Raw genomic sequence first — 27,889 nt, 5'->3', positions numbered from 1 at the left:
ACAAGTGAATGGATGCAGAGACATCCTCTTTCCATGACAACACAAAATTTAATATAAGACAAAGCCAAACTTTTTTTATTTTTTTTATCTTTATTTAAAGAAGAAAAGAAGAAACTGTTAACTTCAGCAATTCATCAGCCTGCTTTCTGTCCACTTTCCACCACGCTCTGCTCCACTTGAAGAGGTTCCAGCACTAGCAGTCTGAACAGCGTCCTGCACCAGTATCTGAAGGACAGTAAACATACAAAACCGGTTATACATGAACAGTTAAATTCCAAAATAGTATGAACAGATTATCTGCAGGTTTTAGAAAGCCAAATTTAAGACTTTAAAAAAGGCCTTTTTAACGCTACCAGAAAGTTAATTTAAGACCAATTTAAAAAACTAAATAAAGAAACAAATCTGTCAAAAAAAACCTGATTGAAGATACTGTAGTTAATAAAGGTGATGAATCTATAAATGGGCAGTATAATAAAACAAACAGTTAATTAATTCCTAAAGGACATCGATGTCCAACTGCGTTTAGTAAAGCAGATACAATGAAACAACCTTTTGCATATTATACTACTAACTCCACTCTGTATTAATGTAAGAGTGGACAGGCAGCACAGGGAATCCTGTAATTGATTGGTATTGATATGACCTCTAATAACTGTTTAAGATATTATACTTTTAAAGGGCATAAATGTAGGTAATTTAAGCCTTCTTTAGAGTTCTTAAAAAGGAACTGCAGATACCCTGTATGAATCCATTTTGAAAAAAGAAAAATCCTCAGACAGTTATTAGCTCAATATTTCAAAAATACACATTATTTTGTAAGCAAAAGGTCTAAAGATAGCAGGTCCTTTAATAATATTCATAAGGTTTATTTTCATACCAGCAACCATTTTCTCACAGTAGGCGTTATATTTAAAATCGTCAATATCTCATTTGGGTATCTGTCAAATGTCCAGGTAGTTTCAATAAAGGCAAACACACCTGTTCAGCTGCCCGGAGATTCCACTGGTCCAGCAACTTGAGGACTCAAATCAGGTATGTTGCAAAGACGGTTGCCTCAGTAGGCTGCTCATCCTGCAACAAGAACAACATATTAACATGCTGCCGCTCTCTTAATCAGGTATTTTACAAAATATCTGAAAATGATCCTGTATTCCTCGGTCCGATTGTGTTTGTTTTTCGCTTGAATGATTCAGTTTCCAGTTTGGCTGTTAGGATGTTGATGTTCTCCCAGAGGTCTCCATTGTTTGAATTGGCATGCTTGTGGAAAAGGCTTGGACACTGAGAAAATGGCTCTTAATTAAAAAAAAAAGGCTCTTACAAAAAAATATTAACCGAGAACAAATTCCTTACAAATTACCCAAGATCTTTAATTACGATTTTAAAAAGCATTGTTGCCAATCATTCTTAGTTAAGTTGGGAGAGTAGTTAGGCAGAAGGATCTTCAGCGATTGTGGGCTCAGTTGGCAAAATGGCTGTAAAACTTTCATTGCTGACAAAGGATGAAACTTCTTGGGCTGTTGCGGCACATTGACAATTCTAGTTGATGAAACGGACTACAATGAAAAAGCCACACTCAGTTGACCTGCTTTTTTCTTTTGTCCTCTGAGGCACAAGTTGTCGTGAACATCAGCCTTTGAGTGGAGATTGCAATACAGGACAATGAGAAACTCATTTACAGATGAGAAACAAAGAGGTTTGCTTTGCTTACCAGCTGTTGACTATCGGCCGAGTTGAAAAGACTCTTGCATTTGGTTGTTGTGGCCTTTGGTTATGTCGTTGCAAGCCATCATACTTTGGCTTTAGGGTGATGGATCCATTTCCAAGGAAACTACATTGGGAAATTCTGACAGTGACATTTTCCTAATCCCCTCGGAACAGTAGGGACCAGTCGGAAGCACATTTGTGTTAAGAATTATCTCAAGTCAGTCGACTAGTTATGTGGCACGAGCAGAGACTCAACTGAGCTCTATAAAGAGCTTTGTAAAGGAGAACGTGTTATTACTTTACATTCATGTCATTGTTTCTGGTCTTGTTTCGAATATCGATCAGCAGTGGTCAAGGTCTGACTAAAAGCTTTATTGGTGTAGGAAAGCCAGAAAGGAATTGCAGATTTCAACAGCACTAAACGTACAAAAACTAACACTCACTTGGTAACTGTACCATTACATGAGCAGGAGAAAAGCTAATAAAAAAAATAGATACTTTTACACTTAAAACAAAAATCAACTGGGAAAGTAATGTTAAACAGCTGAAAAGCTAAGTTTCATATTCCACAGATTTAGACATGGCTAGTTTGTCATGTTTTCAAATTTCTTCCCACAACACATGTGTTAACTGAGCACGCAGGCATTAACGTTTGCTTTGATGTGATTTCCATGTCCATTTCAGTATCTGCTGCGAGCCATTCCTCTATCGACTCGACTGCCGCCACGGCCGCCGCGGGGCGCTCCACGACTTGAGCTGCTGTACGAATCACGAGGAGGGTAGCCTCTCTCGACAGGGGGAGCTGGCCCCCTCTCCTGCCTGCCCATTCGCTCACCACGACTAGGCGGATATGGGTCACTCCGACTGCTGGGGTAACTGTCACGACTGCCATAGCCGTCCCGGGAACTGCTGCCATAATCGTCATAACGACTGCTTCCACTGCTCCCACCATAGGATGGTGGGGGGCCCCGTGAAGGTGGGGCGCTGCGAGAGTTACCTGCAGGGTCAATGGGTCAGGTAATTGGCAAGGTTCAATTTACACACTTTCTTGCACTGTCAAGCGCCCATTTTTTTTTGCCAATATGAGAATTCATTCTGTAAAAAAAGTTAGGAAGTCTCCCATCATGTTATCGATCTGACTAAAATTTAACATGGGATGTTTAGGTGATATGAGCGGTAATCTATCCAAGCATAGGGAACAAATGGGCAATGAAGCCCGTTTCAGCATGCCATTGATTTGAGTAGCCATTTTTCCTTTTAGAACTCCAAGTGTTAGAACTGCAGGCAAGCACGTGGTTTTCAGAGATGTCTTGATGGTTTTGTGCAGGTTACTCCTTGAGGGAGTGCTTTGAAAGTGCAACAGACATTGAGTGGTCAAGTGATGTTTCCCAGGACTGTTTGGGGTTCCTTTATGTTTGCCAACTCCCAGGGGCACATTTGTTTGCGTTACTTCCGCATGATATTGCCAAAAACTTTGCGATTCTTGTAATGAATATTGCAATTACAATATGAATTGTGATATGTGAACACAGCTTTTCTATACAATTTTGTTTTTCAGTACTTGGAGGGGAAAAAATTAGGGGTAAACAAAAAATGAGATGCCAATGCATAGAATCTTTTATGTTTGAATATCATGAAAATAATTCTCCAATGTGCAACTTGGTTTGTAGGTCAGGGATTCTGCACAGGACTAGAAAAAATAGTTTGAGTCTGCCTGAAATGCCACTTCCTCTGGGGAGGGAAAAACCCCCCAAAAACTGCAGCCACTTGCGATTGGAGATTGCGGTAGTCAATATTAAGATTTTGACTGTCTATCAATTAATTGTGCAGCTCTTATTTGCCTCACATTGGTATCTGTCCTCATTACACTCATGTAGTCAAATCTTACCGTAACCATCGTACGAGTCTCGATAGGAGCCACCACTTGGACGGTCCATATAGGTTCTGGGTTCACGGCCTCCCCCATAGCCATCACGGTCACTGCACAAAAGTGACAATTGTTACTTACTATCCATGTCATATTAGCTCCAATTTTTTTTTTTACTTTTTGTTAAAAGCCATAACCATACCTGTATCCCCTTGACATTGAGCCATAGTCGTCTCGGGAACTGGAATTGGAGTATTCCCGATAGGAATAATCCCTGGGAGGGGGCGCATAGTCCCTTGAATCTCTAGAATTATAGTCCCGACTGGAGTAGCTGTGAAACAAGTTAAGCATAATTAACCCAACGTTCAAAACGGATTTCAAACAAATATGATCAAAGTCAATTTTCTTGGGCATTTATTGATTTTGGTTTATTGCCACAGCAATATTAATTTTCCTGTGTTCCACAGAAATAAATATGCATATAATAACACCAAATATTGAGTGTCCTACCTGTCTTTTGAGCTGTAATGGTCATCTCTTGGTGATGGATAATCATCCCTCCTGGACATCATGGAGTCTCTGCGAGGAGGGGGTGGACCGTAGGGATCTCTGTCCCTTGACATGGGTGCTGGAATAGACAAAGTAATTACAAACTGGCTTATTAATCACCAAATGCCATGCAGATACACAATCAGGGTACCTGCAGGGACAGCTAGCTGATTAACAGTATTACTTTTATCAATTTACTGTCTGAGGACTATGGAGCCCGGTAAATATGCACAAAAGCCTGCACAGTCAACGCATGACAGTTCAACAAAAATACATAATACATTTGTTCCACAAGCAGGGAACGACTGAGTATCCTGCCAGCATGTTTTCCCTCCATTAGCTTCACATCTCTGGGTGCATTTATGTTGAGTAAGGAACCAAGAGAATCCACCCACACTTACGTCTGCTCATGGGACCAGATGGGGCTGACCTCTTGGGTGGGGGACCTCCATTACGGACTGGGGGTCCTCTCTTCATTGGAGGACCTCGGGATGACATCCCTTTAAAGAAGGGTTCTACATTCCCTACGTTATCATAGTAGTCTTTGACAGACAAGAAACGCAGGTATTAAAACTAAGCTTAGAAGGTCTATTAGGAACAATGGATTCAACAAATTCAAAGAGATCAAAGAGCATTTTGTTATTGCACAGATTCTTCACAATTACAAATTCGATTGACCAAATTAATGAATCTGATTATACCTCTGGATGGTGGGCCCCTCATACCACCGGGGGCTCCCCTGGACCCTCTGGGTCCTCTGGGTGGACCGCGACTGCGAGAGTGCAGGGGCGGTGGCGGCCCACGCCTGCCTGCAGACTCAAACTGAGGTTTTGTAGCCTGCTCCACTTTGATAGGCTTACCATCAAGAGACTACAGGAAAAGAGATAAACAATAACAATTACAAACTGTTTTCTTTTTTTTACTTATGTTATTCAAGATTATGGCAGATCATAGCATTTACCTTTCCATTCATCTCACGTGCTGCATCCTTTGCATCAGCTGGACTTTCAAATGTAACAAAAGCAAAGCCTCTTGATTTGTTTGTTTCTCGATCCTTCATCAAAAGAACTGAAAAGATAAAATAGTTGGTGAGTAGACAGGTTGTGTTTTGTAATCATTTGTTTTTATTGATTAGCTGATCACATCATTGCTTGAACTATCTTACTACAGTAAGAACTACAGTGAACAGCACAGCTGCACACAGTCAACCAGCTTTTGCGCCCCACTTGGTTTCTTTCAAGGTCACCTGGAAAGTATTTGTTGAGAACAAATGTGGCTCAACAATGGGGGATTTGATCAGGACATGTAAAACGTGTGGACAGCTTGGAAGTTTTATAAAAATGTATCTAAAACCTGAGATCCTAAAAAACTAACAAAAAATGCAGACAATAGCTGCCTAACACAGAGGTGACTAATAATGCAAAGAATGTCATGTTGAACGTTTCTCACATACAAACCTCACAGAACACGAATTAAGACCCACACAGTTTGGCATGTATGAAATCTGCCAGTCAATACGTATTTGATACTAAAGAAAAAATAACTTTGGAAACCGTATTACTTTGTCAAATGCAGCTGGACTACCACGGTACGAATTTAGGATAAAATGGACAATACTGGCTCCATACACACCTTCGACAATTCTGCCGTATTTGCTGAAGTACTGCTCCAGGGCCTTCTCATTGGTCTCAGTGTTCAGCCCACCAATGAAGAGCTTCCCTGGTCGGTCTGCCTCGGCCATACTGTAAAATCCACCGCCTGCAACACACAAGGGTCGTAATATTAATCACCATAAACGTGAGAATTTGCTAATGCCTGCATGCAACGTTATATTAGCTAACGTAATCTTAGCTACCTCGTTACTGGCAAGAGTCTTGCACTGTTGAATGCGTAAAATGGCGATAAACGTGTAACAACTGTAGCTAGCTACTTGGCTAATGTTAGCTAGCTAATGTTAGCGACCGAGCACTGGTGGTCCAGCTAGTAACGGGTAGCTTGCAATCGTTGCCAGTATTTCCTTCACAAAGGCATGCAAAGAATACTATTAGGCAGTTAACATAAAGTAGAAAACATCCACTTATATGCCGCCACGCTACCTCCTGAAGCTATCTCGCAATGAGATGTTTGGTTAACTACACGGTATTGTTGCTCTGTGAGGTAATAAACGCTTCGTTGCTTCTTCTTCGGGTCTTCGCTGCTCCCTCTTCTTCTTGGTTTTATCGCGGTTGGCAAACAACGTTATGGTGCTTTAGCGCCACCAACTGGATAGGAGAATGAATCGAGGAAATAAAGTACTTGGTAAAAACAAAAACAAAAAATCTTTTTCCAATCCTTTAGAACTTAAAGAACTGTTAAACTTAAACATAAATCTAAAGCATTTGCCTCCTGATGGCCTACTTGCGTCTCTTTCAGATTTAACTGTATACTCTCTCCTCTCAATCCCTCAAACTTTCTCTCTCTTCTTTACAGTATATCATCACATGTTCCACCGTCTCTTTTACTTGACAATATAATATTAATATTGTATGTTTTACTCTTAATCTGTAAATAGCTGTTTCCTTTTTTCTGCTTCTTCCTGACTAGCTTGTCTCCTACCTCCTGGATTTTATATAAATGCCGACCTCAATTGTTTCTTTATCCCACTCGCTTTGACATTTATTTTTATTCTCCTTCTTCATCACTGATTTAGCCTCATCTTTACTAAGATTAATATTAATACTTTATTTGGTCTTCTTTTGTAGCTACTTTAGCACATACTGCATATCAGCCTGTTCATTGCCTTTTACTGTATGTGCTGGAACCAATAAGAATTTGACAATACCCTATGTTTTTAATTTGAAATAAAGATTGTAGTATGTTGAATAACAAGTGCTTCTTCTGCCTTCTTGATTTGGTTGATTTCAAACTCATTCATTCTGAACATGAATCAGAACAGTTTAGATCTTGCAGTGGCCACACTCACCTCATATGAAAAGTATATAATGCCACCATTTCCCCTATATACACTGACAGATGATCTGACAGTCTTTAAAAACTTGAATATTAGAGTCTGGAACTACAAAGCCGACTCCTACTTTTCCTTCTGTTGGCTCTTTACATGCATCTGTAGGCTACATATTACCAATAATCAATAATACCTGTCATTTATATATAATAGCCTACCTGTCATTTATACTATTACATTGTACTACTTCCCCTGTTCTCCTTTTTTATATTCTTCTCCTTTTTTATATCTAATAACCTTAGGTCAATCTCAGATTAAGGTAGAAATCCTGGGGGAATAACAAGCTAAATAGCATATCAATGAGTTTCAGGTCTGATGCAACCTTTTCCAATATCCATCCAAAGCTATTTCTCTTTTTTCCCTCTCCCAGCAAGGATCTAACACTGTTTTAGCTGGGTGACTCTCTTTGTGACCTTTTAAGTTTGCCCAATATGTAGCCGTGAACTATTTCCATCTCAGTTTTCAAGGCAGCTCTCCTACTTCTACTTGCAAAGCAGGTACTGGTGTGGGTTTACATACATGCTCCACTGCAAATCCCCAAAGCTTGTGCCTGAATGGCATCTATTCTTCATCTTCTTGAGTTTGCAGCAGACTATATAAGCAGCGGTGGCGTATAGTGCTGCCCTCCATAGGTTAACATATTAGCATCAGGCCCTTATTTCTTATTTAGGAGATTCTGACATGTAATACTTTCATGCATGTAAACTTTCCTCATAATTCTACAATCACTTTGTCAGCTGTCAACTGCCTATGCCAAACCTCTAATAAGGTTTATAAAACTACATATTCTACCCCTAAGCCTATTTAGTTCAGCGTTAATGATAGTAAAATAGAATGAAAGACATCACACAAAAGCACGCCTTAAAACCTCTTCCAGGCTTGATTTAAACGCGGATACATATTGAGGATTTGTATCCACTTTAACAATGAGTGCTATTTGACGTGTCATCCTGGGCATACCTGTTTTTCCAGTCCGTTCACCTATTCCGCCTTTTACACTGATCCCTAAAAACTGTAGAAACTATCAACGCCAGTATCTGAATGTAGTTTTATCCCTTCCCATATCTCTCTTTCCTTCTTATTTCTTCTTCTTATTTTTTATTTTCTCATTGAATTCCCCAAGTGTTATGTTTCTTGTATAACATGTTTCTTCCAATATGTGCTATGCAAAAATTTTTTATAACGATTGCGCTGATAAACGTCAGTGTCAAGATGACCAGAATAAAATATAAGTTCCGGTTATACCTTTCAAAATAAAATCCTCATGGACGAACGTGTCGAAATGTTTTTAACGTTATAACAAACGACAATAGAGAATATATTTAAGAATTAATCTGTAGTAAATGAAAATGCCGTTTTTGATGTTTTGTATATCCTTTTCACAGCGCATATGACACAAAGTACGTTTTGTTTTTAAAGCAAAATCCCTAACTTCCTGTGTGAACCTTGTTGTCGCTGCCTAGCTTGACGCAGCTAATGTGGGTTGAGCCAGACTGGTTGGTTCAGTTTGAGCTGTGACAGGCAGCCAGGCCAGCACAGCGGCAGTGCATCTCTCGAGTATAAGGCGCTGGCTAACTAGCTAACCGCTTACAGCTAGCAAACGTTTTTCCGTGGAAGGAGCAAAACTCCCATTTGCTACGAGACAACAAAGCTGCGAAGTATTGTAACCGCGATAAAATGAAGAGGCGGATAGACTCGGGTTTTGTATCGGTTTACTTATTATTTGCGTTCTATTCGTGTTCGGCGTTCTATCTTCCGGGTTTAGCGCCAGTGAGTTTTTGTAAAGAAGGCGATGGAAGTGAAGATTGCCAGGTATCGTGACTTAAAACGCTCACATTTCCTGTCTTCGGTTATGGGTTTTCTGCACTACGTTATCACGGAATTGTCATATTCATGTTGTGTTTTTGTCATCCTCCTTCATCTTGCTAGCTAGCCAGCCTTCTCCTTAGGCCCCGACTATTGCCTGGATCGGAAGCACTAGCATTGTGTTCTGATGCATAGCTAATGTTTTTTGTTTGCAATTACTGTCATTGTCAAGGACATAGCTGTCTATTCTTCCACCAACTTAGCAGGTGCTAGCTAGCAGTAGTACATAACACACAGTGGTACAAATGATGTATGACGATATAGGTGATAATACTGTAATCATCATGACTGGCGACTGCTCTGCTACCTGGCTAAGTCAAGGTAGCTAGTTACAGTAAATGGACCAAACCGTTTGGGATCTAGCAAGTCACTGGCCTTTTAGAGAGACAGATCCAATATATTTTTTACTTCAGGAAATACCACAACTTAACTTTTGTGTCTGACTAGTTCATTAACCCCTTTACGCTGCTGGATGAAAGGCCTGTTAAAACTACCTCAATCCATATAGCATAGCCTTTGGTTGTTGCTAGCTCATCAATTAGGGAACTACCGTAAGTCCGGTGTTTTAGTTCACCAGCAGTAGACTGACAGACCAATCGTTGTTGCTTCTTTACAGACGAGCATCCAGCTGTTTGTAAATCGCTTGGACTCAGTGGAATCAGTTCTGCCGTATGAGTATGATGTGTAAGTAACATTAGTTTCTTCTTAATGCCTTTTGTGTAACGTGTCTGAATACCTTTACTCCAACTGAATATCAACTAATTACACAGCTCAAATTCTGGATTTGTTAAAGGTTTGACTTTTGCAAAGATGCCAAAGAAAAGAGGCCATCTGAGAACCTTGGGCAGGTGCTGTTTGGTGAAAGAATCGAGACTTCACCGTACAAGGTGAGTGTTACCAGAATATCTAGGCCTACATGTCTGGACGCAAGCATTTTTATTTCAATGTTTGCATGTAGAAACCCTATCAACTTTACCCCCCTTTTTGTGTTCTGTACTCTGTTAATATATGACAGGTGACAGTGACTCTCTCTCTCTCTCTGTCTTTTTCAGTTCAACTTCAACGCACCTGTGACGTGCAAGGCGGTATGCACGAAGTCCTACACAAAGGACAACCAGGAGGATGCAGGCAAACTAGACTTCCTCAAGAGGGGAATGCAGCTGAACTACCAACACCACTGGTGAGAAAAAAAACTATTGCTGCTCCCTTACAGACTCGTTTGATAGGTGGATGGCAGCAGAGAAGAATCTGTAGCATGCACACACAGACTAATTAATATGTTGGATTTAACCAAATGTTGTTTCAGGATTATTGACAACATGCCAGTCACGTGGTGCTATGATGTGGAGGACAGTCAGAAATACTGCAACCCGGGCTTCCCTATTGGCTGCCTTGTCACCCCAGATGGCAGAGCTAAAGATGCTTGTGTCATCAATGTGAGTCGCAATTCCAGTACTGTCCATGAATTTGTATTAACATATTCAATTTCAGCTAATTAGTTATCAGGCAGCCTCATGGCTTGTTAATCTAAAGCAGTGGCTCTCACACTGATATTTGGAGTCACCCAGAGTCCTTGAAATTATCCCAGCGGCACCCAGAAAAATTCTATAATTTTTTTCCATTTACCAAATAGCACAATGAATACATCTTTCCATCTCTCTATTTGGAGGCCCACTGTAAAATGACTGTTTGTCTGAGGGTCCTTAGAGTTTGAGAACTCCTGGTGTAATCTTTCATTTAAAGTCCCCATGAAATTAACTCCCATTACTTTTACTTCCTGGAAATCATAGTATCTTTAACGGTGACCTCATGTTTAGGCGTAAATATAAATTACAACCAATAAAACCATCACAGATTTATGAACAATCTGGCCCCTCCGCCCCTCCCACTTTGGAATGATCCCTCACTGCATTATGTCCCACTCCAACATCCTGTTTCAACAGGAAATACATCAAATCAAGGAAGTAAAGATTCCATTTCATGGGGTTTTTAATTATTGAAGTGAATTCATGAATCTAAGAATGAGATAATGTTTGACATTTTAAAGTAAAGTTCACAAATTCATAAAATTGTGACTAAAGGTGACTTTAACAATAATGATAGGCTAAAACCATGCACATACAGTACAGTAGTGACATAAATAATATACAAGTCAAACTGAGAGGAATGTTGTGAAATGCTTTGAATGAAATACTTATAGTATAGGGGAAGATTTTCAACATCATAAAATAGTTTGGTCTCACTCACTGTACCTTGATGTATCAGAGTATCTTGAATTGAAAAAGGAATGTTTTTCAGTCCGAGTTCAACAAGAAGAACACATTCTACGTCTTCAACCATGTGGACATCAAGATCACTTTCCACAGTGGAGCTTCAGAAGGATGGACAGGGGCTCGGCTGGTGACTGCCACTCTGGAGCCTAAGAGGTAAAAGTGGGCTGGTAGACAGATATGACGTTACCGTACTTTGCATTAGGTGTAATCTGCTTTGGCATGTTGCAACTGAATGACAAGTCACCATCAAAATCTAACGTGTTGTGTTTTTTGCGCATAACAGTATCAAACATGCGGATGAGAAAAACCCAGTTTGTGATGGAGGCAGTCCAATGGAGATCCCCGGGGAGTTTGATAATGATGTGGCGATAACTTATACCTACTCAGTCACTTTTGAGGTAGGCCTCTGAACTATATGGAAATAACGTTTTGATGACATTATCATAACTTGCCCTGAAAATGAGACACACGGGACATTGACAATTCGATTGTTGCAGTAATTGCCGTCCTCTCTTTCACAGGAAAACAACTCCATTAAGTGGGCCTCTAGGTGGGACTACATCCTGGTCTCCATGCCTCACACCAACATCCAGTGGTTTAGGTATGAGGAGACAGTCCTTCACACAGTCAGTCCTTCATAGAAACATTGGCTCTCTAAGGCTCTCTGCTTCTTGATGCTTGTTGGTTGATGCCATGGCATGTCTTGTGTGTTTGTCCAGCATCATGAACTCCTTGGTCATTGTCCTCTTCCTGTCTGGCATGGTAGCCATGATCATGTTGAGAACGCTGCACAAGGACATCGCCAGATACAACCAGGTGGACCAGGTAACAGCAGACATATTGTTGAGCTCTCCTGCTCATTCCAGGCACATACTTAGCTCTAGCATACAAGCAAAGATGTGTAGAACATGCAGTTGGAAGAAATGAATCAGAAACAGAATATGACAATAGGTATAATTTGAATCTCATTATTTGTTGGTTTATTTATACTGGAGAGCACTGTGTTGCCGCCATGCAAATGAGCTATTTAAAGCAGTTACCATTTTGCCGTTGTCAGGTGAAAACCTTGCATTTCCAAAATGTCAACTTCTCAGGAACTAAGAAAAACAGCCTTTTTTTTAGCTTGACAAAGCACGCATTTTTGAGATTGTCCATTTGGATTTTAAAAGGTTTCATAAACCCAGTGAAGAATTTGCAACCCACAGAGGAACATGCAGACCTTAAATTGAAGTTAAAACATGAAAATCACCAAAATTGGAGTTACAAGGTTTTCGCCCATCAGTAATGGAGGATACTGGTATGAAAGGATAGGCAGGAAAGAGCAATACTCCAGCACACTTTCAGGATGCACAGAATTATGAATATTTTGTGACATTTCACAGGCAGACTTGATAAAGCTTCCATCAACCCCAGGGAAAACCTCTCTACTTTATGTAAGCTTATTGAAGGCTGTTTTGAACTAAACCGTTTGCAGCAATCAGGTGTTTGGGTGGGTGATTTCGGAAAAGGTCACAATACAACAGAAAGTGAAATGTGGTGTGGATCATTTTTCAGCACAGGAGCAAATATTGAATATGCTGAACGGTTATTCACACCATATTTTACAGCCCTTGGCAAACAAGTGTTCTCAATCTCAATCTCACCTTATTTTGCTCTGCTAACAGGTGTCAGATTGTGTGATACTACTCACTGCTTGGTGGTTGGTTTACCTATGGCTTAGTCATTATATGCAAAATGTCAAGTCTTCCCTGATTGTGATTGGTGCTGTATCATCCCCCCTACCCCCCCTCAGGAGGATGCCCAGGAGGAGTCTGGGTGGAAACAGGTGCACGGCGATGTGTTCCGCCCCCCCAGGAAGGGCATGTTGCTGTCTGTGTTCCTGGGACAGGGCACCCAGATCTTCATCATGACCTTCATCACACTCTGTAAGGACTGTTTTACACACTGGGCTGCCATAACTAAACCTAATTATGTAGTGGCGTTCTTATTGGCTGCTATGCCATTGAATTTTAATTTCCCTCAGTATACAGCACATAACATACATCAAGGAGTGGTGCCAGTGTAACCAAAATCATCACAGCAACTTTTATCCATTGCATGCATTCACTGATATACTAAAAAAGCCTGTTGCTGTTAGCAAAATTAATGACAAAATTCACTTTTCACTTTCCACTTTTTTTCAATCTGTTTTTATCTTGAGGGTAAGGGATCAAATTTTAGTGGCAGGTGCCATAGTCAAGCCAAAAATTTGATTGGTTGGTGAAGCTTTTAAGTTGAGCTAGAGGTAAACCACCCTGCCATGGAGTAGGTTAGCCATGGAGGATATGCTGATATAGTTTCTGAGCTGGCTCAGGTTTGATTATGTGTTGTGGAACCAAAATACAAATGATTTCAGACTCAGCCCAGCTGGTTATCTCCCAAATCCTACTTCCTGTAATGCCCTCCAGCTCTGTTTTATTGTATTGTCATGGTAACGGACATCCTTAGAGCCTGCAAGGCAGTAGAACACTAAAGTCAAAACATTCTTACAGAGAGAGGGTTATATAGATTCACAACAAGGCTGAGATGGGTCAGACACACTAAAATATATTGAACTATATTATCAACCAAGACAACATAATTACAAACATACATTACATTTTCAAGCCTCTTTTAGATAATACAAATGACAGTAATGCTACCCAAGTACAGGAGTAGTGTTAGAAAAACAATCTTTGCATCTCTGTACACAATTTGCTGTAGTGCTTTTATGCCTGAATGAGTGCACTAACGACTTTGTCTTGCACTGTAGTCCTGGCCTGTCTGGGTTTCCTGTCCCCAGCCAACAGAGGCGCTCTCATGACGTGTGCTGTGGTCCTCTGGGTGCTGCTGGGCACCCCTGCCGGCTATGTATCTGCACGCCTATACAAAAGTAAGTGCCGACTGACAACCTTATAGCACAGACTGTTACATAATTTACAGACAGTACAACACAGACCGTGTTACAGTCAATGTGTTCCGTCTTGACATGAAATTCTCACCCCCCCACCTCTTTCTGTCCTCAGCTTTCGGAGGTGAAAAGTGGAAGACAAATGTCCTGTTGACTGCACTCTTGTGCCCCGGGTAGGTCAGCTTTCCACAATTGCTTCGGTTTCATTTACTTGCCACATTGTAGAACATCTGCTGTGGAGTACTGGACTGACAAACACAATGTATCTGTCCTTTTCTTTTGCCTCTCACATTTCTGTCCTTTCTCTCCCCTATATCATCTTTCTGTTTTATTGTCCTCCCCTAGGATTGTGTTTGCAGACTTTTTCCTGATGAACCTGATTCTCTGGGTGGAAGGTTCCTCCGCAGCAATCCCCTTCGGCACTCTAGTGGCCATTTTGGCCCTGTGGTTTGGAATCTCTGTGCCCCTCACCTTCATCGGCGCCTACTTTGGATTCAAGAAACCTGTGAGTATGGCCTCCCCTGGGTTGTGAAGCTTTAAGATGCTGCGCTCAATTATGACTGCAGGGCAGCATTCAGACTAAATAGATTCTGTATGTATGTGTGAGGGTATATACTGTATATGTATACATACATACATAGATTTGTGTGTGTTTGAGTGTTCCATCTCTTTTTGTCCTGTGTCTTTTTGCAGGCAATAGAGCAACCAGTGCGAACCAACCAGATCCCCCGTCAGATTCCTGAGCAGTCATTCTTTACCAAGCCCATTCCTGGGATAGTCATGGGCGGGATCCTGCCCTTTGGCTGCATATTCATTCAGCTTTTCTTCATCCTCAATAGCATCTGGTAAGAAGAATGCAGTCTTTCCTGATTGTTAAGGATTTGCTGTTTTGCATTGCTAAAGTGGTGCTTGTGTTTCAGGTCTCACCAGATGTACTACATGTTCGGGTTCCTGTTCCTGGTTTTCATCATTCTGCTCATCACCTGCTCTGAGGCCACAATTCTGCTCTGCTACTTCCACTTATGCGCCGAGGTAGCAAAATGTTCTGAGAATAATGGCTCAGTCATACAAATTTAGCTTATAAAAATACAAAGCTAAAAAAACAACAAAATAAAATAAATAAATAAATTCACTGTGAGTTGTACATACTAAAATAGAGTCATACTATGTACTACTTGTGCAGAAACAATCTAGTAGAAATGGGAATTTTTAATTGTTTTCACAGATCTTCTTGCCTTAATTTTTCAACTATAGGACCATAGAGCCCTGTAACTTTCATTTACTTCTAGGTGTAATGCTATGAATCTTTTTGTGAAGGGTAAAATTATTTTTTCAACATTGATAATGCTCTTTATTTCTGCATTTCACATCAGGTTTAGGCTTCAGCTGCGATGTCCTCATCACTGGATCCTAACGTGTTGTCTTTTGTATTGTTTCCAGGACTACCATTGGTGGTGGCGCTCCTTCCTGACCAGCGGCTTCACGGCAGTCTATCTGTTTATCTATGCTGTCCACTACTTCTTCTCCAAGCTGCAGATCATCGGAGCGGCAAGCACCATCCTCTACTTTGGCTACACCATGATTATGGTCCTCATCTTCTTCCTCTTCACAGGTGAGTCCTTGAGTTACATTGACACATTGCAATGATTCATTCATGTCTTAGTGTGAGAGGTTGTCGTCTCTTTTTGTAAGACGATAAGCTCTGTTTGTGTAAAATCACGCAAACTGTCATGTGTACATATCCATTCTCCAAACAGATGGGCTTGGCTGTGAACTCCTTTTTTTTTTTTTTATGACCAGTGGAGAAGCTACAATAGCTGACTGTGTGTCAGAGGTAGTTGAAGGGATCAGAGGCAGGAAGGTATGTGAGGTGTGTAGCATGAGTGGCTCTGTTTGCTCAGTGTTTGATGAGTGCCAGTAAGCTTACGTCACTCCTACTTTGCCATAAGGATGCAGGATCCCCATCCTGCTCGTATAACAGCAGAGATTGGGATGCAGCCTACATAATTGTGCAACATTTGTTTGCTTGCTTCTTACTTGAAGCCAAGCCCCGGCCTTTTTGCTTTACTGGTAGTAAAGAAGCACTATGTCAATTGAAGTGAAAGAGCGTTTATTTGCAAGGGTCCCATTTGAACTGTCATCTCTCAGAGTCTGTTTGAAGTGTAAAGAAAGTCGGAGAGAAGAGTCTGGGAAATGAGACCAGAATGTTCAAAGTCCCTCTTGGTCAGATCTAGTTTTGCAGACTTATTTGGGTCAATTTGATTGTCTATGGTTTGCCGTTTGACAAGCATCAGCCTAGTTTTATCAGCGTTTTTTTCCCTCCCCCCCTTTTTTTTTTTTAGCTGTAGATCAAGAGACACAAGCACCATATTCACTCGTCATGGATTATAATAAGCCTATATGCACCCAGGATTCCTGACCGTAGCTGTTATGGCAGTTTGTCCGTGCTGACACCTGAAATCTAGCTGTATAAGGATGTGTCGATCTTGCACACCAATGCTATTAAAAGGCTAGGATGAACAGCACATCCTAGCCACCAGATAAAGATGGACACAAGTTGACATGGTAACAGCACTCTCTGGCCCTGTCCAGCTCGCTTGCACACCCACACAGATGAGACTAGGGTTGTGTAAGGAAAGAGGATAATGTACAAGACTTGAGAGCAGGCGAACAAGAGCCAAGTCTTTGCGTCACTGAGAAACATGCGGAGCAGCATGTTGTCAGATGGTGACATACTTGCTGGTGTTTTACTGTCATAAGGCCAGATAAAGTTAGCCTGTAGCCCCAGCTTGTCACCGCAGCACTGTCAGACACTATCTTAAGACAGGGCCATAAGTAGCAGTGGGAAGACATGTCAGAAGATCATCTCTAAGAAATAAATCCAAGGATTCAAGGAAAAGATTTTCAGTTTCCTTCCTTGCTCCCAGTTTTGATCTAAATAATCCTAATCTCTCCCATTTCCCCTTTTCATAAAAAAGTCTTTATTTTCTTGTCTTTCCTTTTCACCTCATCCCAACTTTGATCAGAACTTAATTCTGGAGTGGGCTGTGTGTGGCTCTCATTGAGCAGTCAGATAGGACTTTCACACCCAGATGAATTCATCCAGGATTTTGACCAATCTGCCTTCTCCCCAGAGAGGAGCTCAGGCAAATATGTTCTCCAGATTTTCACCCTGACAAAATGAAGCGCTGGTGCTTTTGCAGTCTTGTGGATTCAGATTGCAGTCTCCTGCTCCCCCCTCTCAAAAGGAATTTATCAGGCTTTTAGCGGATGGAAATTGGTTGTGCTGCAACAGCAAGCTGGCTGTGAGGTGTGACGCCTGGGTTATTTTTGGTGTCTGTGCTCCTGAAGTACCTTAACCTCAGTACCCTATGCTCTTTCATTAGTTTTGTGTTTTTATTCATTTATTTCTGGTCCCCACCTCCCTGAGCTGAGCAGCATGAGGCCTGCATGTACAAATCCCCTGTGGAGATGAAACAGACGGATGTTCAAAAGCAGCTAGTCCTTCCTCCTTTACCTCTGTGTTTTGAATTTGTCGATATGGTTGCTTGGTCCAGAGATGACCGCTGTGTGCCGTTTTTTACTTTTGTATTAACAATTGTCAAATCGCCCCCCTAACATGACTGTCCTCTCTTCTTTCTTCTCAGGTACCATTGGCTTCTTTGCCTGCTTCTGGTTTGTAAATAAGATCTACAGTGTGGTCAAGGTGGACTAGAGGACTGAAGGAAAGACTAACTCCTTGCTCTCCCAGTACTGGCCTCCTCGGTGCTGGCTTTGAGAGGAAATGGTCTGAATGGACCTGGACTGAAATCATCTCTTATCTTAGAAAAGACCAGAAGACCAGAGTCCGTCCTCTTTTGTGCTTTAAATCTATGTTGCTATTGTTTTTAATAATTTTGTGTTCACTGTTGACCAGTAATTTGTTTTGAGTGGCACCTTGAACATCAGGGTGGGTTTCAATGATCTAGCTGTCGTAGTGAGCAACTTGTTTTGGTGGGTTTAACAGGAAAAGCTGAAATGCTTTTGTTTTCCTTTTTCTAATGAAAATAAGAAGTTCTGTATTTTGCTTTTATATTCCCTTACAGCTAAATGTTATATTTTTTATTTTCACCACCTCTGCTGTAATGATGAGATATATATGTGTATATATATATATAGATACTTAAAGAATGTCACCATTATGGAACTGTCCTTAAAAACATTATCTTTTTTTTCTTTTCTTTTTTTTATGTTTGTTGGAGGTGAAGACAGGGCTATAAATTCTTAACTATCAGCGGCCTGTATTGTAGTTCAGAAGAAATTATATAAAACACTGATATTGCTATGATGTCCATTCTCTCTTATTTAATGTCTACATTTCGGTTTGCTTAAAAACAAATGGTAAACTTGGTTATGAAGCACATCTGTATTGTAGAAGATTAGGCTACAGCTATGTCGTACATGTAAGCTGATCTCTTAATGACATGCCCCGTTTGTTTGGCCACAGCAGAGATTCTCACCAAGTTAATCAAAATGGAAACCATGAATTTTCCGATTAAGTACATACACAGAGATGCACACTTTTAGATGTTAATAAGTGGTTTACTGAACTGTAACTACATAAAACACTGCTGCCTTTTGCTTCTAGCAGTGTGGAGTCATCACCCAAGGTGATAACATTTTTACAAATAAATGCATTTAATCAGTTGGAAATGGAGGCCTCTTTTGTTTTTTTCTTTGAACTATTAGACTGAATTTATGAGCCTATTGCACCCTGTTGACCATTGTCTTTCTTAACTTTTGGTGTATCTGATCATAAGGCCATGAGTTTCAATGTTCACCTGACTCGTCCTAGCTCGCTTGTGCATTCTGAACTGTACCTACACTAACATTTTTGATACTCCTGCACCTTAAAACATTGTAACCTGAAGCCCCACTTTGGCTAAATGAGCATACTTGGGCCATAAAACTCAATGTTGAAAGGCCATGAGTAAATGCAAGTCAAACGAGTCCTCCTAAGATTCTAAATGACTTGATGCAGACTTGTAAAAAGCAGTTAAGGATGAGAGAGCAAAACACCATAATTCAAGGGTCTTGTTTAATATTATCAGTGCCGTGTTCAGCCCCTACCCCAGATGTTCTTTACAGACCTTCCTTGTAAAGTGTGAGGAGTTTATGAAAATTTTCTCCTAAAAAAAGTGGACGACATAAGGCTGCACATTTCACCCCCAGTCTGTGACCTGTCCATTATCCCTGATAATTCTGCAGCATTGAGCCATTTTGAACCGATCTCTTTATCACTCCTGGAGGAGGCAATCTCTCACATGAAGCCTTCCACCTGCCTTTCTGGTATTGTTCCCACCAAACATCTCAAAGTTTTCAACACTGTTGGCCCTCGCATTTTATCTATTGTCAACAGCTCTCTGACCTCTGAAACTTTCCCATCGAGTTTTAAGCATGCAGTAGTTCAACCCCTACTTAAGAAACCCAACTTGGACCTCACAATTTTCACTAACTATAGGCCTATCTCATCTATCAAGCTTCCTTCTTTATTGAAAATTGTTGAGAAAGCCATTTTCTCTTGCAAATCACCCTCTTTTGACAAGAGGTGCAGGAGACTGCAATTTTAGTTCTTTTAGATCATAGGGTAGCATGCAATCCTACTCGACTTCCTTAAACATTGTAACTAAAGTGGTTCGTTTTGGTTTCCCTGACTATATATATAAATATATATATTATTTGTTATAAAATGGGGGAACTTAGCTTCAAATGTGAAACCCATAGCTATGAAGTTTGGGGTGTTCTTTGATTCTGATTTAATTTTTGATGAGCAGTTTGAAAAGCTTGTGCAGTCATGCTTTCTGCAGCTGAGAATTATTCAAAATGAAACCACTACTATCCTCAGCTGTTTTGGAGGTCATCCATGCATTTATTTCCTCTCACTTAGATTACTGTAACTTCCTTTGCTTCTGCCTTACTCCTGTATGTAGCCTGCTGTATAAATGTGGATCTGTAAAACTAATCTTTTGACATGAATATAACACATTTTACACATTTACACATTTTATTCACTTTTATTAATAAACTGCAAACAGACAACTTTTGATGTTGGATGATAAAACATGAAATAATACAAAAGCACAATAGAAATCACAAAATATGTAGTTTTTAAAGCACTTATAAATTCATTATTTTCTCTTATTTGATAATATATTACATACTGTACTGTATTTAACAAAGAAAAAATACTTTACAGAACAACACTTTGAAAATGGTACATGCCTTCCTAGTACACAGGTTTTGATTGTCAACGATAGCACTATAGTATGTGTTCCTTGTGAGTGACCTGTTTAATAATCAAATCCACTTCACATACACCCACATTATACACCCGTCCTGTCTGAGTTATTATCAGTTTCTAATAGTTTCTCAGGGACCTTCTCTCACAGAGTCACAGATGATGACAATAATAATAATAATGATAATAATAATAATAATAATAATAATAACACCTGGAGCATCCTGGTGGCTCATTCTGCTTAACGTTCATGCTGTAGAAAATTTCTGCTTCTGTCTTTCCCCAAAAGTTATACAATACTTGAGAAATGGGGACTGGCCACTGTTTTAAATAATACACAAAATGTCATAATGCACCGATGAGATCCTTTGGCAACAAATCATTTACCCGGCCAATTCAATAGATTGCCTTTCTTATATAAGTTTTGAGGTACTCAAAATACTAACAGTATGTGCTAAATGTCCCTTAGTCACCGCAAACATACAACATGTATAGTATCAATCTTCTCCATGGCTTTACGAGGTATCTTTAGAAAGTTAGATTTACATGTGTTCAGTGGAGCATCGCGGCATAGAATAAATCTGTTAGTTATGATAGAGACGATCCTATGGCATGCAGCCTACATTGCACATGGTATATTACTCGTGCCATTTGTTCAATGGAATGATCTGTTTTTCATCACCAGTTCTCTATGCACTGTATTTTCCAGTAAGTGCAAAGTAATACTGACAATGTACTTTCTCATAGTAAGGCTGCAGTTGCAAAAGCAGCAGATACTGAGTGAAAACACAGAATGGCAGTCAAATTAAGAGGCAAATTCTACACCTCAGTTAAGCTCAAGATAAGGGAAACAAAGAGGCTAAGGCAAACTGAGATGGAGTAACCAGCTTTCTCGTGTTGGGGAACTGACAGGCACAATGAACAACTACACAACTCATTCATTCAAAAGGCGCTTTGAGACTAGCTAGAGCTAAGAAGACAGTGACAGGGACACACAAACACAGAAATATTCACTTGATCAAGAAGATTCATGAATAGGAATGGGCACTGCGCATTTCTACACAACCGAAACCCTGAGTTCATTCGTTGCAGAGGCTGCTTGCTTGCACTAACACAAGGACAGTGCATCCTGTGCTCTCAGGCTGTATCATAGGGAATATAATGCCGTGAAGCCCCCGGGGAGGCTGGGGTGCTCCAAAAAGGCTAGAGGGGGAATACAGGACCACGGACAGCACCCGTTTGCAGGCAGGCGGCTCCTAGGCAAAGTAATGAACAACTGCTGCAGTCCTGGAGATAGTACAGTTGCCTGCAATTACTAATCATAAAAGCAACTCAGTTCTCCTGCAGCCTTGACAAGAGATGAAGATGGGGTCACACTTTATATAGATGCTCCAATGTTGCTACTTTCTATCAAGAGTGAGTAGGAGTTTCAAGTGAAACTTTCAATGTCTGGGCTAGGATTAATCTTAGGGTTGAGGTTAATGTAAGAAATAGGGTCAGGGTTAGGGTTGGGTTTAGGTTTAAAAATGGGGTTAGGGTTAGATAGTTACATAGTGTGTGGGGATGCACCAAATAGGCAAGGGACACTTTGTTGAACATCTACTTTTTGTTACCTGATAGTTAGTCGAATATCAACATTGGACTATCCAAATAAAGTGTTAACCGAAGGTGATGGCGTTCCTGTTATGTACCAAATCTCCCCGGTGTGGTAAGCGGCCAACGGCCCGACAAACTATCTTTGAGGAATTCTGTGACTTGACTTTTTGACTGAATACTGTTTTGCGGACAACCCCAGAGGATTAAATTATGAGTGTGACTAGGACAAGAGACTTGGATAGTGAATGAATGGACTGTTTGCTCTCACTCTTACTTGAACTGTCTCACACCCTCTCCTGTGTGTGTTTCCCCAGGTGGCAGCAAATGTGTTCACTGCTTGACAGACACCCCGGTCCAGGAGGAACCTCAGTTGTTTTTTTCGCCCTCACTCCCTTTCCCCCCACCGGCTGTTGAATAAACTGTTGTTCTTCTACCCCCAACCTCAAGTCTGGTGCTTCATTTCCAAACATAAGAGTGCCTCTCATAGCCAGAGTTACCTCAATACACAAGTTAGGAAGTTTAAAGGAGATGGCTGCGCAGGTACTGCAGATCACTACCTTAACAAAAACAACTGTGGCTCATAACTAGAGCGAACTGACGACAACACAAACCACTTTGATCCCACATAATTTCTACCTCTACACAGCAAGTCTAAATCTATGTATATCATTGAACACAGAAACACATGAACAGGATTTACAATTGATTTGCAGGCAAACATGAGGAAAACAATAATAATGTACTGTGTGCTCTGCTTTTACCTTAGCTTGTTCCGTTAAAACTTGAACCACGATTGCCTATTATAACATAGTTGCATACATGTATGGTATTGGCATGACTGTCCAAAATAGTAATGCTGCTTTGTAGAGACAAAGCATACCAGCTGCATGTATTTTGAAAGCTGTCTGACACAGACTTAACTGGCCATATGATGACTCTTAAAAATATATTTATGTAGAGAAATCTCAAAGAAATATCATGGTTATCTCACAAATCTGACTTCATGAAAATAATACTTTAGAAAACAATACAAACATCCATTGTTTAGCCAACACTTCTATACATTCATAATGCAACAATGGATGACATATAGTTGGTCCTTATTCATTTCATCAAGCTAATCTCAAAATGGTAAAAGGACATGTTGATGATCAAGTAGCTAAAACCACCACTCCTAATGTCCGAATGAAAAACCCTGTTGTCAAAAAGGCATATTTGCTTAGGTGGGACCATGCTGAATGACAAGCTCTTTAACTGAGAGCGAATATGGTCAAACCACCCAGTGAGTCCCCAAGGCAGTTTGTGTGCTTCACTTGCTGTGGACTGTGAGCTCCTTCTCAGAGCTGAGGCTGGTGGAGGTGGTCTCTTTACGGCTGTCCCTCGACTTCCTGTCCAAGGTGGGAGAGGAGGAGGCGGTGCACTCCTCCCAGGTGCGCAAAGGGAAGACACGTGCAGCCAGGCTGGGCAGGTGCGCGTGGGCGCCAGAGCGTCCGTCAGTGGCGGTGAAGCAGCTCTCCACAGCGGAGCTCTGGCTGGGACGCCCCTGCTTGCAGAATGGCCCACATAGCAAAGCCAGGAACTCCTTCCTCACACTGCGATGCATGTAACCATAGATGTAGGGGTGTAGGCAGCACTGCAAGAAGAAGAGCACGAGGGCCAGGGAGGACAACCAGGGGGGCACAGCTGCACTGGAGCTCATAGATACAGTATTTATTATGCTGTATGGTCCCATGCTCAGGATATATGAGGCCATGATCACAAAAACCACCCGAGCTGCCTTGCAGTGGTAGTGGAAGCGTCTATGCCGGACTCGGACAGGGTACGCCCCAGCTGAGAAAGGGCCGTCAGGTGGTTGAGCCTGCGGGGGCTGCCGCTGGGGGCTGCTGGGACAGGGTGCCGGGAAGTCCTGCGGGTGGGGCTGGGAGTGGGATTGGGTCTGAATGGGGTGCACAAGGGCATTCTGCCTCCGAGCGGCCCTGAACACCATCCAGTAGCATCCTAGCATGATGAGCACAGGCAGCCAGAAGGAGAAGGTTGACACCACAGCAGAGTAGGACAGGCTGGAGGACCACACCACTGAGCACACATTGTGACGCCGGTCAAAGTCAATGGCCCCCCAGCCGTAGAGCGGAGGCGTGCTCTGCAGAAGGCTGAACACCCAGGTGCAGATGATCAGGTTGGTGCCCAGGTGAGGGGTCATGCGAGTGGGATAGGACAGAGGGTGGATGATGGCCAGATAGCGATCCACGGACACAACTATAATGGTGTTGACCCCCGCAAATGCAAAAAGGTGCATGAGCACCACCAGGGCCTGGCACAGTCGAGCATCCAGAGGCCACACGCCTGGCACAGTGGCCGCGATGGCAAAGGGCATAACTAATATGGTCTGGAGGAGGTCCGCCAAGAGGAGGTTGAGAACAAAGCGGTTGGCCACGTGAAGGAGCTGAGGCTTCCTCTGGAACACCAGCAGAACGACCACATTCCCAAACAGGGACACACACACAATGAGAGATATCAGCACCATCTTCACCACGCTGTTAACAGTGGAGGCCCAGACTGGATCATGGCTGGAGCTGGTGAAGCCAGGGTCCCAGGGCACATCGCTGAAATTATTGCTCACACCGGGCGCCTGAGAGCTGGGCATGGTTTGTCCGACACGGTGCCAGTGAGTTCATGTGTGGCTTCACTTCCGGCAGAGTCTTGACCTGATGTTAGTTTTGTCTCATCTTGATCAAGAGAATGACAAAGGAGAAAACAGGCTGAGGTATAGGCTATGTTTGCTTTTCAATATGACAGGCCCATAAGCTCCTGTAGCTGGCTAGGAATTCATTCATTAATTCCCACTTATTCTCTCAATGGATTTCAGGTGCAGAATTCAACATGTATCACAATATATTATCAACAAAACATTCTCGGTTGCATCTCACATAACATTTATAACATAGCACCTAAACATTAACATTATGTGTAAATGGAGTCCACTATCACGGTGCCACTATCATCAACACTGATTCATACTATTCATGATCACGGATCATGATCACGGATTAATCCATGAACATTTCACCAATAGAATAGGCCTCATTCCTCTTGCAGCCTACATCTACAAGCAAAATGAAAATGCAAAAGGAATTTATTTAATGTCTGCTGGCGACAACAAATCAACGCTGTCCCCCTCTTGAATTGCATTGTTCAGCCTTTAACACAGATTCAGCATCGATCGATTTGAATGCCCAAACGGTTACACACATCGTGTATAATCTGAGAATGATATATATTACCTTGAAATGACCAGTGATGCGATGTTTTGGTGGAGGATGCTCGGTCTCCCGTGCTCGGTTTTCATCGTTTTGCTCCCATTTCAGCCGCCGCTCCAGTCAATGGCAGCGCTTTCACGGCTCAACTAACATACGCTACATGTCTTCACCCAGCGGGGGTCTCTCATCCAGACGAGCATATCTTTCGTTTACTGCTCTTTTCGGATTTCATGGGAGATCAAACATTTATTAGGCTATGTGATGAGCTTTGATTCCCCCGGCAGTCTTAGGCTACTTACGGTCGGGTCTCGTCTCCGAGGTTGTCAGAAAACCAAGGACACCTGCGCTGACATCTCCCCCGCTGTAACCTGTCACCGACCCCCTCCCATTTTCCCCGTTGTTTTGAATACCTGACACTTCTTAAATGGTGGGATCATAAGCGGCACGCGTTTTCCCTAATTTCCCTGCTGTGTTATTATCAGTCTGAATATACAGCGTATAGCACCGTGGATGTTGCGTTTCACTGAATCCTAAATTCTGATATGGGGTCATTTCAGGGTTGGATATGGGTTGAATGTGTTTTTTCCCCTTTCAGCAATATGTTGTAAACGTCAACACAGTGCACTAAAATCCTTATTGTTGGCTCCTTATCTGGACCACTGCAGTGTGAGAGGATAGTTAACAAGGATATTTCGGTCTTCAGTTTCCTCTGATGAAACGTTTGCTGTTCCAGTTAGTTATATTGGATCATACAGATCTCCTTAGCAACGACAAGTGAGGGATTAGTCCAATCAGATGGTTGGTTAAGTGATCTTTACATATTAGTGAGGCCATCAGGACAGTGAACGCAACGAGTCCATTCAACCTCCAGTCTCCAGTAGCAGGTGGGCATCGCATCTGTTCTGTAGAACGCAATGGGCCAAGATATTTGGAATTATAAGGTTTTATCTATGTAAAAATCAGTTCTGAGATATTAAGCATCAAGGTTTTTAACATCCCAGCAGGCAAAACTGTGATGTGAAATCTGAAAAAATGTCAAAATCCTAGGACAATTAGAAATTGGATAGAGCCATAGAATTCTGCATGGTCAATCTGGGTTTGGTTCTATAAGGTTCTATCTGACTGTTTACTATGTGGTAACCCCAGTGTCAATGGGAAACTGGATGAAAATGATTTATTGGTAATTATCAAGTCAGTTATGAAGCAGATTATGACCAGATGGCATCAAATGAAATCAATATTGATATAGTATTTTCTTTTTGAAAGAGCCCAGAAATAGGCTGCACCATTATGTAAAATTTAAGTTATCATTAGACTACTCTTTATTAAGTTATTTTCATGTTGATTTAACAATTTGGCCTAGTCCGCCACTCCAAACCCAATCCAAACCAATTGCCCCACCTGCCCCTACAAACCTTAAAACTCCAACCCCTACCATACATAAGGCTCTGTTCTTTTCACTTTTAAATCTAATTTCATCGTAACACACAACTTTTTGAATATTAAAATATTCAATCCAGTATGTTTCAGCCACTCTTTTGTTGAGGATAGGTGCTCACAGACATGGACAATAGTTAGTCGTTACCTGGCGAAGTGCCCTTAGTAAAATAGACCTACAAATATTTATATCAATTCCTTGTCAGAAAGTATGGTGCAGAGTTGTCGCTACCTAGTCCATCAGAAAGCTAATGATTTAGTTAGTAAACCAGCAGTTGATTAAGCATAAAATCTTCACTTGAAGTGAAAAAGTGAAGTGAAAATGTTGAATATTTTGTGTGCACCATTATTACTATCCTTCTGGGCTACATTAGCTCACCTCTGACAGGAGGACATGACTGAAAGATAGACTTTGATTGGTTCTTAGTGAAACATTGAAGCTTGTAATTTGATGGGAAAATAGATCCTTATAGTAGTACCGATCTGAAATGTACATTCTGAGCTAGAACGTTCTGTGTTTTTAAATATTTAACACCACATAAATAACACCACATGTGGATAACTCAGTTTTGATTAAAACATTCAGATAGAACCTTATACTTCCAAGCTCTACTATGGATGTTCGTATCATATTTCCATTCAGATAAGCCATCATTTTGATTGCTGGAAACAAAAAAAAAAATGTCTCTAACATCTCAGCCTTTCTAGTAAAAGACTTCATTAAGTAGCACAGAAAACAAAAGCAAGACTACATTGTGCAATCCAATTAGTCTGTAGCTTACACGGCCTAGTAATCAACACCCGTAATTAGCTGTCTTATTTCAAGTCTTTGCCCTATCTGAGGTATCAAAAAGTCCTTTGATGTGACTCGCAAGCACCCTGTGTTAGATTTAGATTGCAAATGAAATGCTGGTGGCCGTAAAGGGATGGGAAGATGTCCCCCCTGTTCCTTATGATGCATGGCCCCAGGTTCAAAGGGAGACCCGCGGGCCTGCTGCCTGCACAGGCTTATGGGATTAGACTGGCACTACAGTATGAATGTCAGGGGTGGCCTCAGGTGCCACACACTGTCTCACTCTCTCTCTTTGTCTCTTTCTCTCTCTGTCTGTCTGTTTCTCTCTCACACTCAC

At 41.4% G+C, this 27,889-nt stretch overlaps 3 protein-coding genes across 8 annotated transcripts; 1 reads left to right on the top strand and 2 right to left on the bottom strand.

Moving 5' to 3' along the window:
- Window positions 1–83: 83 nt before the first annotated feature.
- rbmx (RNA binding motif protein X-linked) lies at window positions 84–6,326 on the bottom strand. 5 transcript variants are annotated; one of them, XR_011785248.2, is made up of 10 exons: window positions 5,976–6,170; window positions 5,753–5,878; window positions 5,082–5,188; window positions 4,822–4,990; window positions 4,522–4,662; window positions 4,082–4,199; window positions 3,774–3,902; window positions 3,593–3,684; window positions 979–1,071; window positions 84–225 (listed from the first exon to the last, which is right to left on the bottom strand). XR_011785248.2 is itself a non-coding variant. In XM_071916134.1 (9 exons), exons 2-9 carry the CDS (start codon window positions 5,859–5,861, stop codon window positions 2,385–2,387), a joined length of 1,182 nt encoding a protein of 393 aa, XP_071772235.1. In that variant the 5' UTR covers window positions 5,862–5,878; window positions 6,217–6,326; the 3' UTR covers window positions 2,056–2,384. The 5 variants fall into 5 exon arrangements, 4 of the variants coding, with proteins under 4 accessions (XP_071772235.1, XP_071772236.1, XP_071772234.1 ...); XM_071916134.1 differs by lacking the exons at window positions 84–225; window positions 979–1,071; window positions 5,976–6,170 and adding exons at window positions 2,056–2,701; window positions 6,217–6,326; XM_071916135.1 differs by lacking the exons at window positions 84–225; window positions 979–1,071; window positions 5,976–6,170 and adding exons at window positions 2,056–2,701; window positions 6,198–6,313.
- A 2,317-nt stretch (window positions 6,327–8,643) lies between these two features.
- Window positions 8,644–18,884, top strand: tm9sf5 (transmembrane 9 superfamily protein member 5). 2 transcript variants are annotated; one of them, XM_071916158.2, is made up of 18 exons: window positions 8,644–8,936; window positions 9,607–9,674; window positions 9,784–9,877; window positions 10,043–10,170; window positions 10,297–10,426; window positions 11,289–11,416; window positions 11,547–11,661; window positions 11,785–11,864; window positions 11,983–12,088; window positions 12,646–12,696; window positions 13,056–13,188; window positions 14,055–14,174; window positions 14,308–14,365; window positions 14,538–14,697; window positions 14,886–15,037; window positions 15,113–15,224; window positions 15,633–15,804; window positions 17,840–18,884. In XM_071916158.2, exons 1-18 carry the CDS (start codon window positions 8,802–8,804, stop codon window positions 17,905–17,907), a joined length of 2,010 nt encoding a protein of 669 aa, XP_071772259.1. In that variant the 5' UTR covers window positions 8,644–8,801; the 3' UTR covers window positions 17,908–18,884. The 2 variants fall into 2 exon arrangements, with proteins under 2 accessions (XP_071772259.1, XP_071772260.1); XM_071916159.2 differs by lacking the exon at window positions 12,646–12,696.
- A 4,451-nt stretch (window positions 18,885–23,335) lies between these two features.
- gpr101 (G protein-coupled receptor 101) lies at window positions 23,336–24,709 on the bottom strand. The gene is given in 1 exon segment (XM_071916173.2): window positions 23,336–24,709. A coding segment is annotated over 1 exon segment (1,374 nt).
- Between the last annotated feature and the right edge of the window lie 3,180 nt (window positions 24,710–27,889).

This window comes from Centroberyx gerrardi, chromosome 16 (assembly GCF_048128805.1).
Source record: "Centroberyx gerrardi isolate f3 chromosome 16, fCenGer3.hap1.cur.20231027, whole genome shotgun sequence".
Lineage (NCBI taxonomy): Eukaryota > Metazoa > Chordata > Actinopteri > Beryciformes > Berycidae > Centroberyx > Centroberyx gerrardi.
The sequence above is the reverse complement of the archived record's forward strand: the minus strand, read 5'-3'. Positions and strand labels throughout refer to the sequence as shown.

Bases quoted from the DNA above. Each gene is read 5' to 3' on its own strand.
- rbmx (XM_071916134.1), bottom strand. From the start codon at position 5,861: ATGGCCGAGGCAGACCGACCAGGGAAGCTCTTCATTGGTGGGCTGAAC. The intron at 5,189-5,752 runs GTGTGTATGGAG...TTATCTTTTCAG, and splicing joins ATACGGCAGAATTGTCGAAG to TTCTTTTGATGAAGGATCGA. The intron at 4,663-4,821 runs GTATAATCAGAT...TGTCTGTCAAAG, and splicing joins GAGGGGCCCACCATCCAGAG to ACTACTATGATAACGTAGGG.
- tm9sf5 (XM_071916158.2), top strand. From the start codon at position 8,802: ATGAAGAGGCGGATAGACTCGGGTTTTGTATCGGTTTACTTATTATTT. The intron at 12,697-13,055 runs GTAAGCTTATTG...ACCCCCCCTCAG, and splicing joins GGAAAACCTCTCTACTTTAT to GAGGATGCCCAGGAGGAGTC. The intron at 15,038-15,112 runs GTAAGAAGAATG...CTTGTGTTTCAG, and splicing joins TTCATCCTCAATAGCATCTG to GTCTCACCAGATGTACTACA.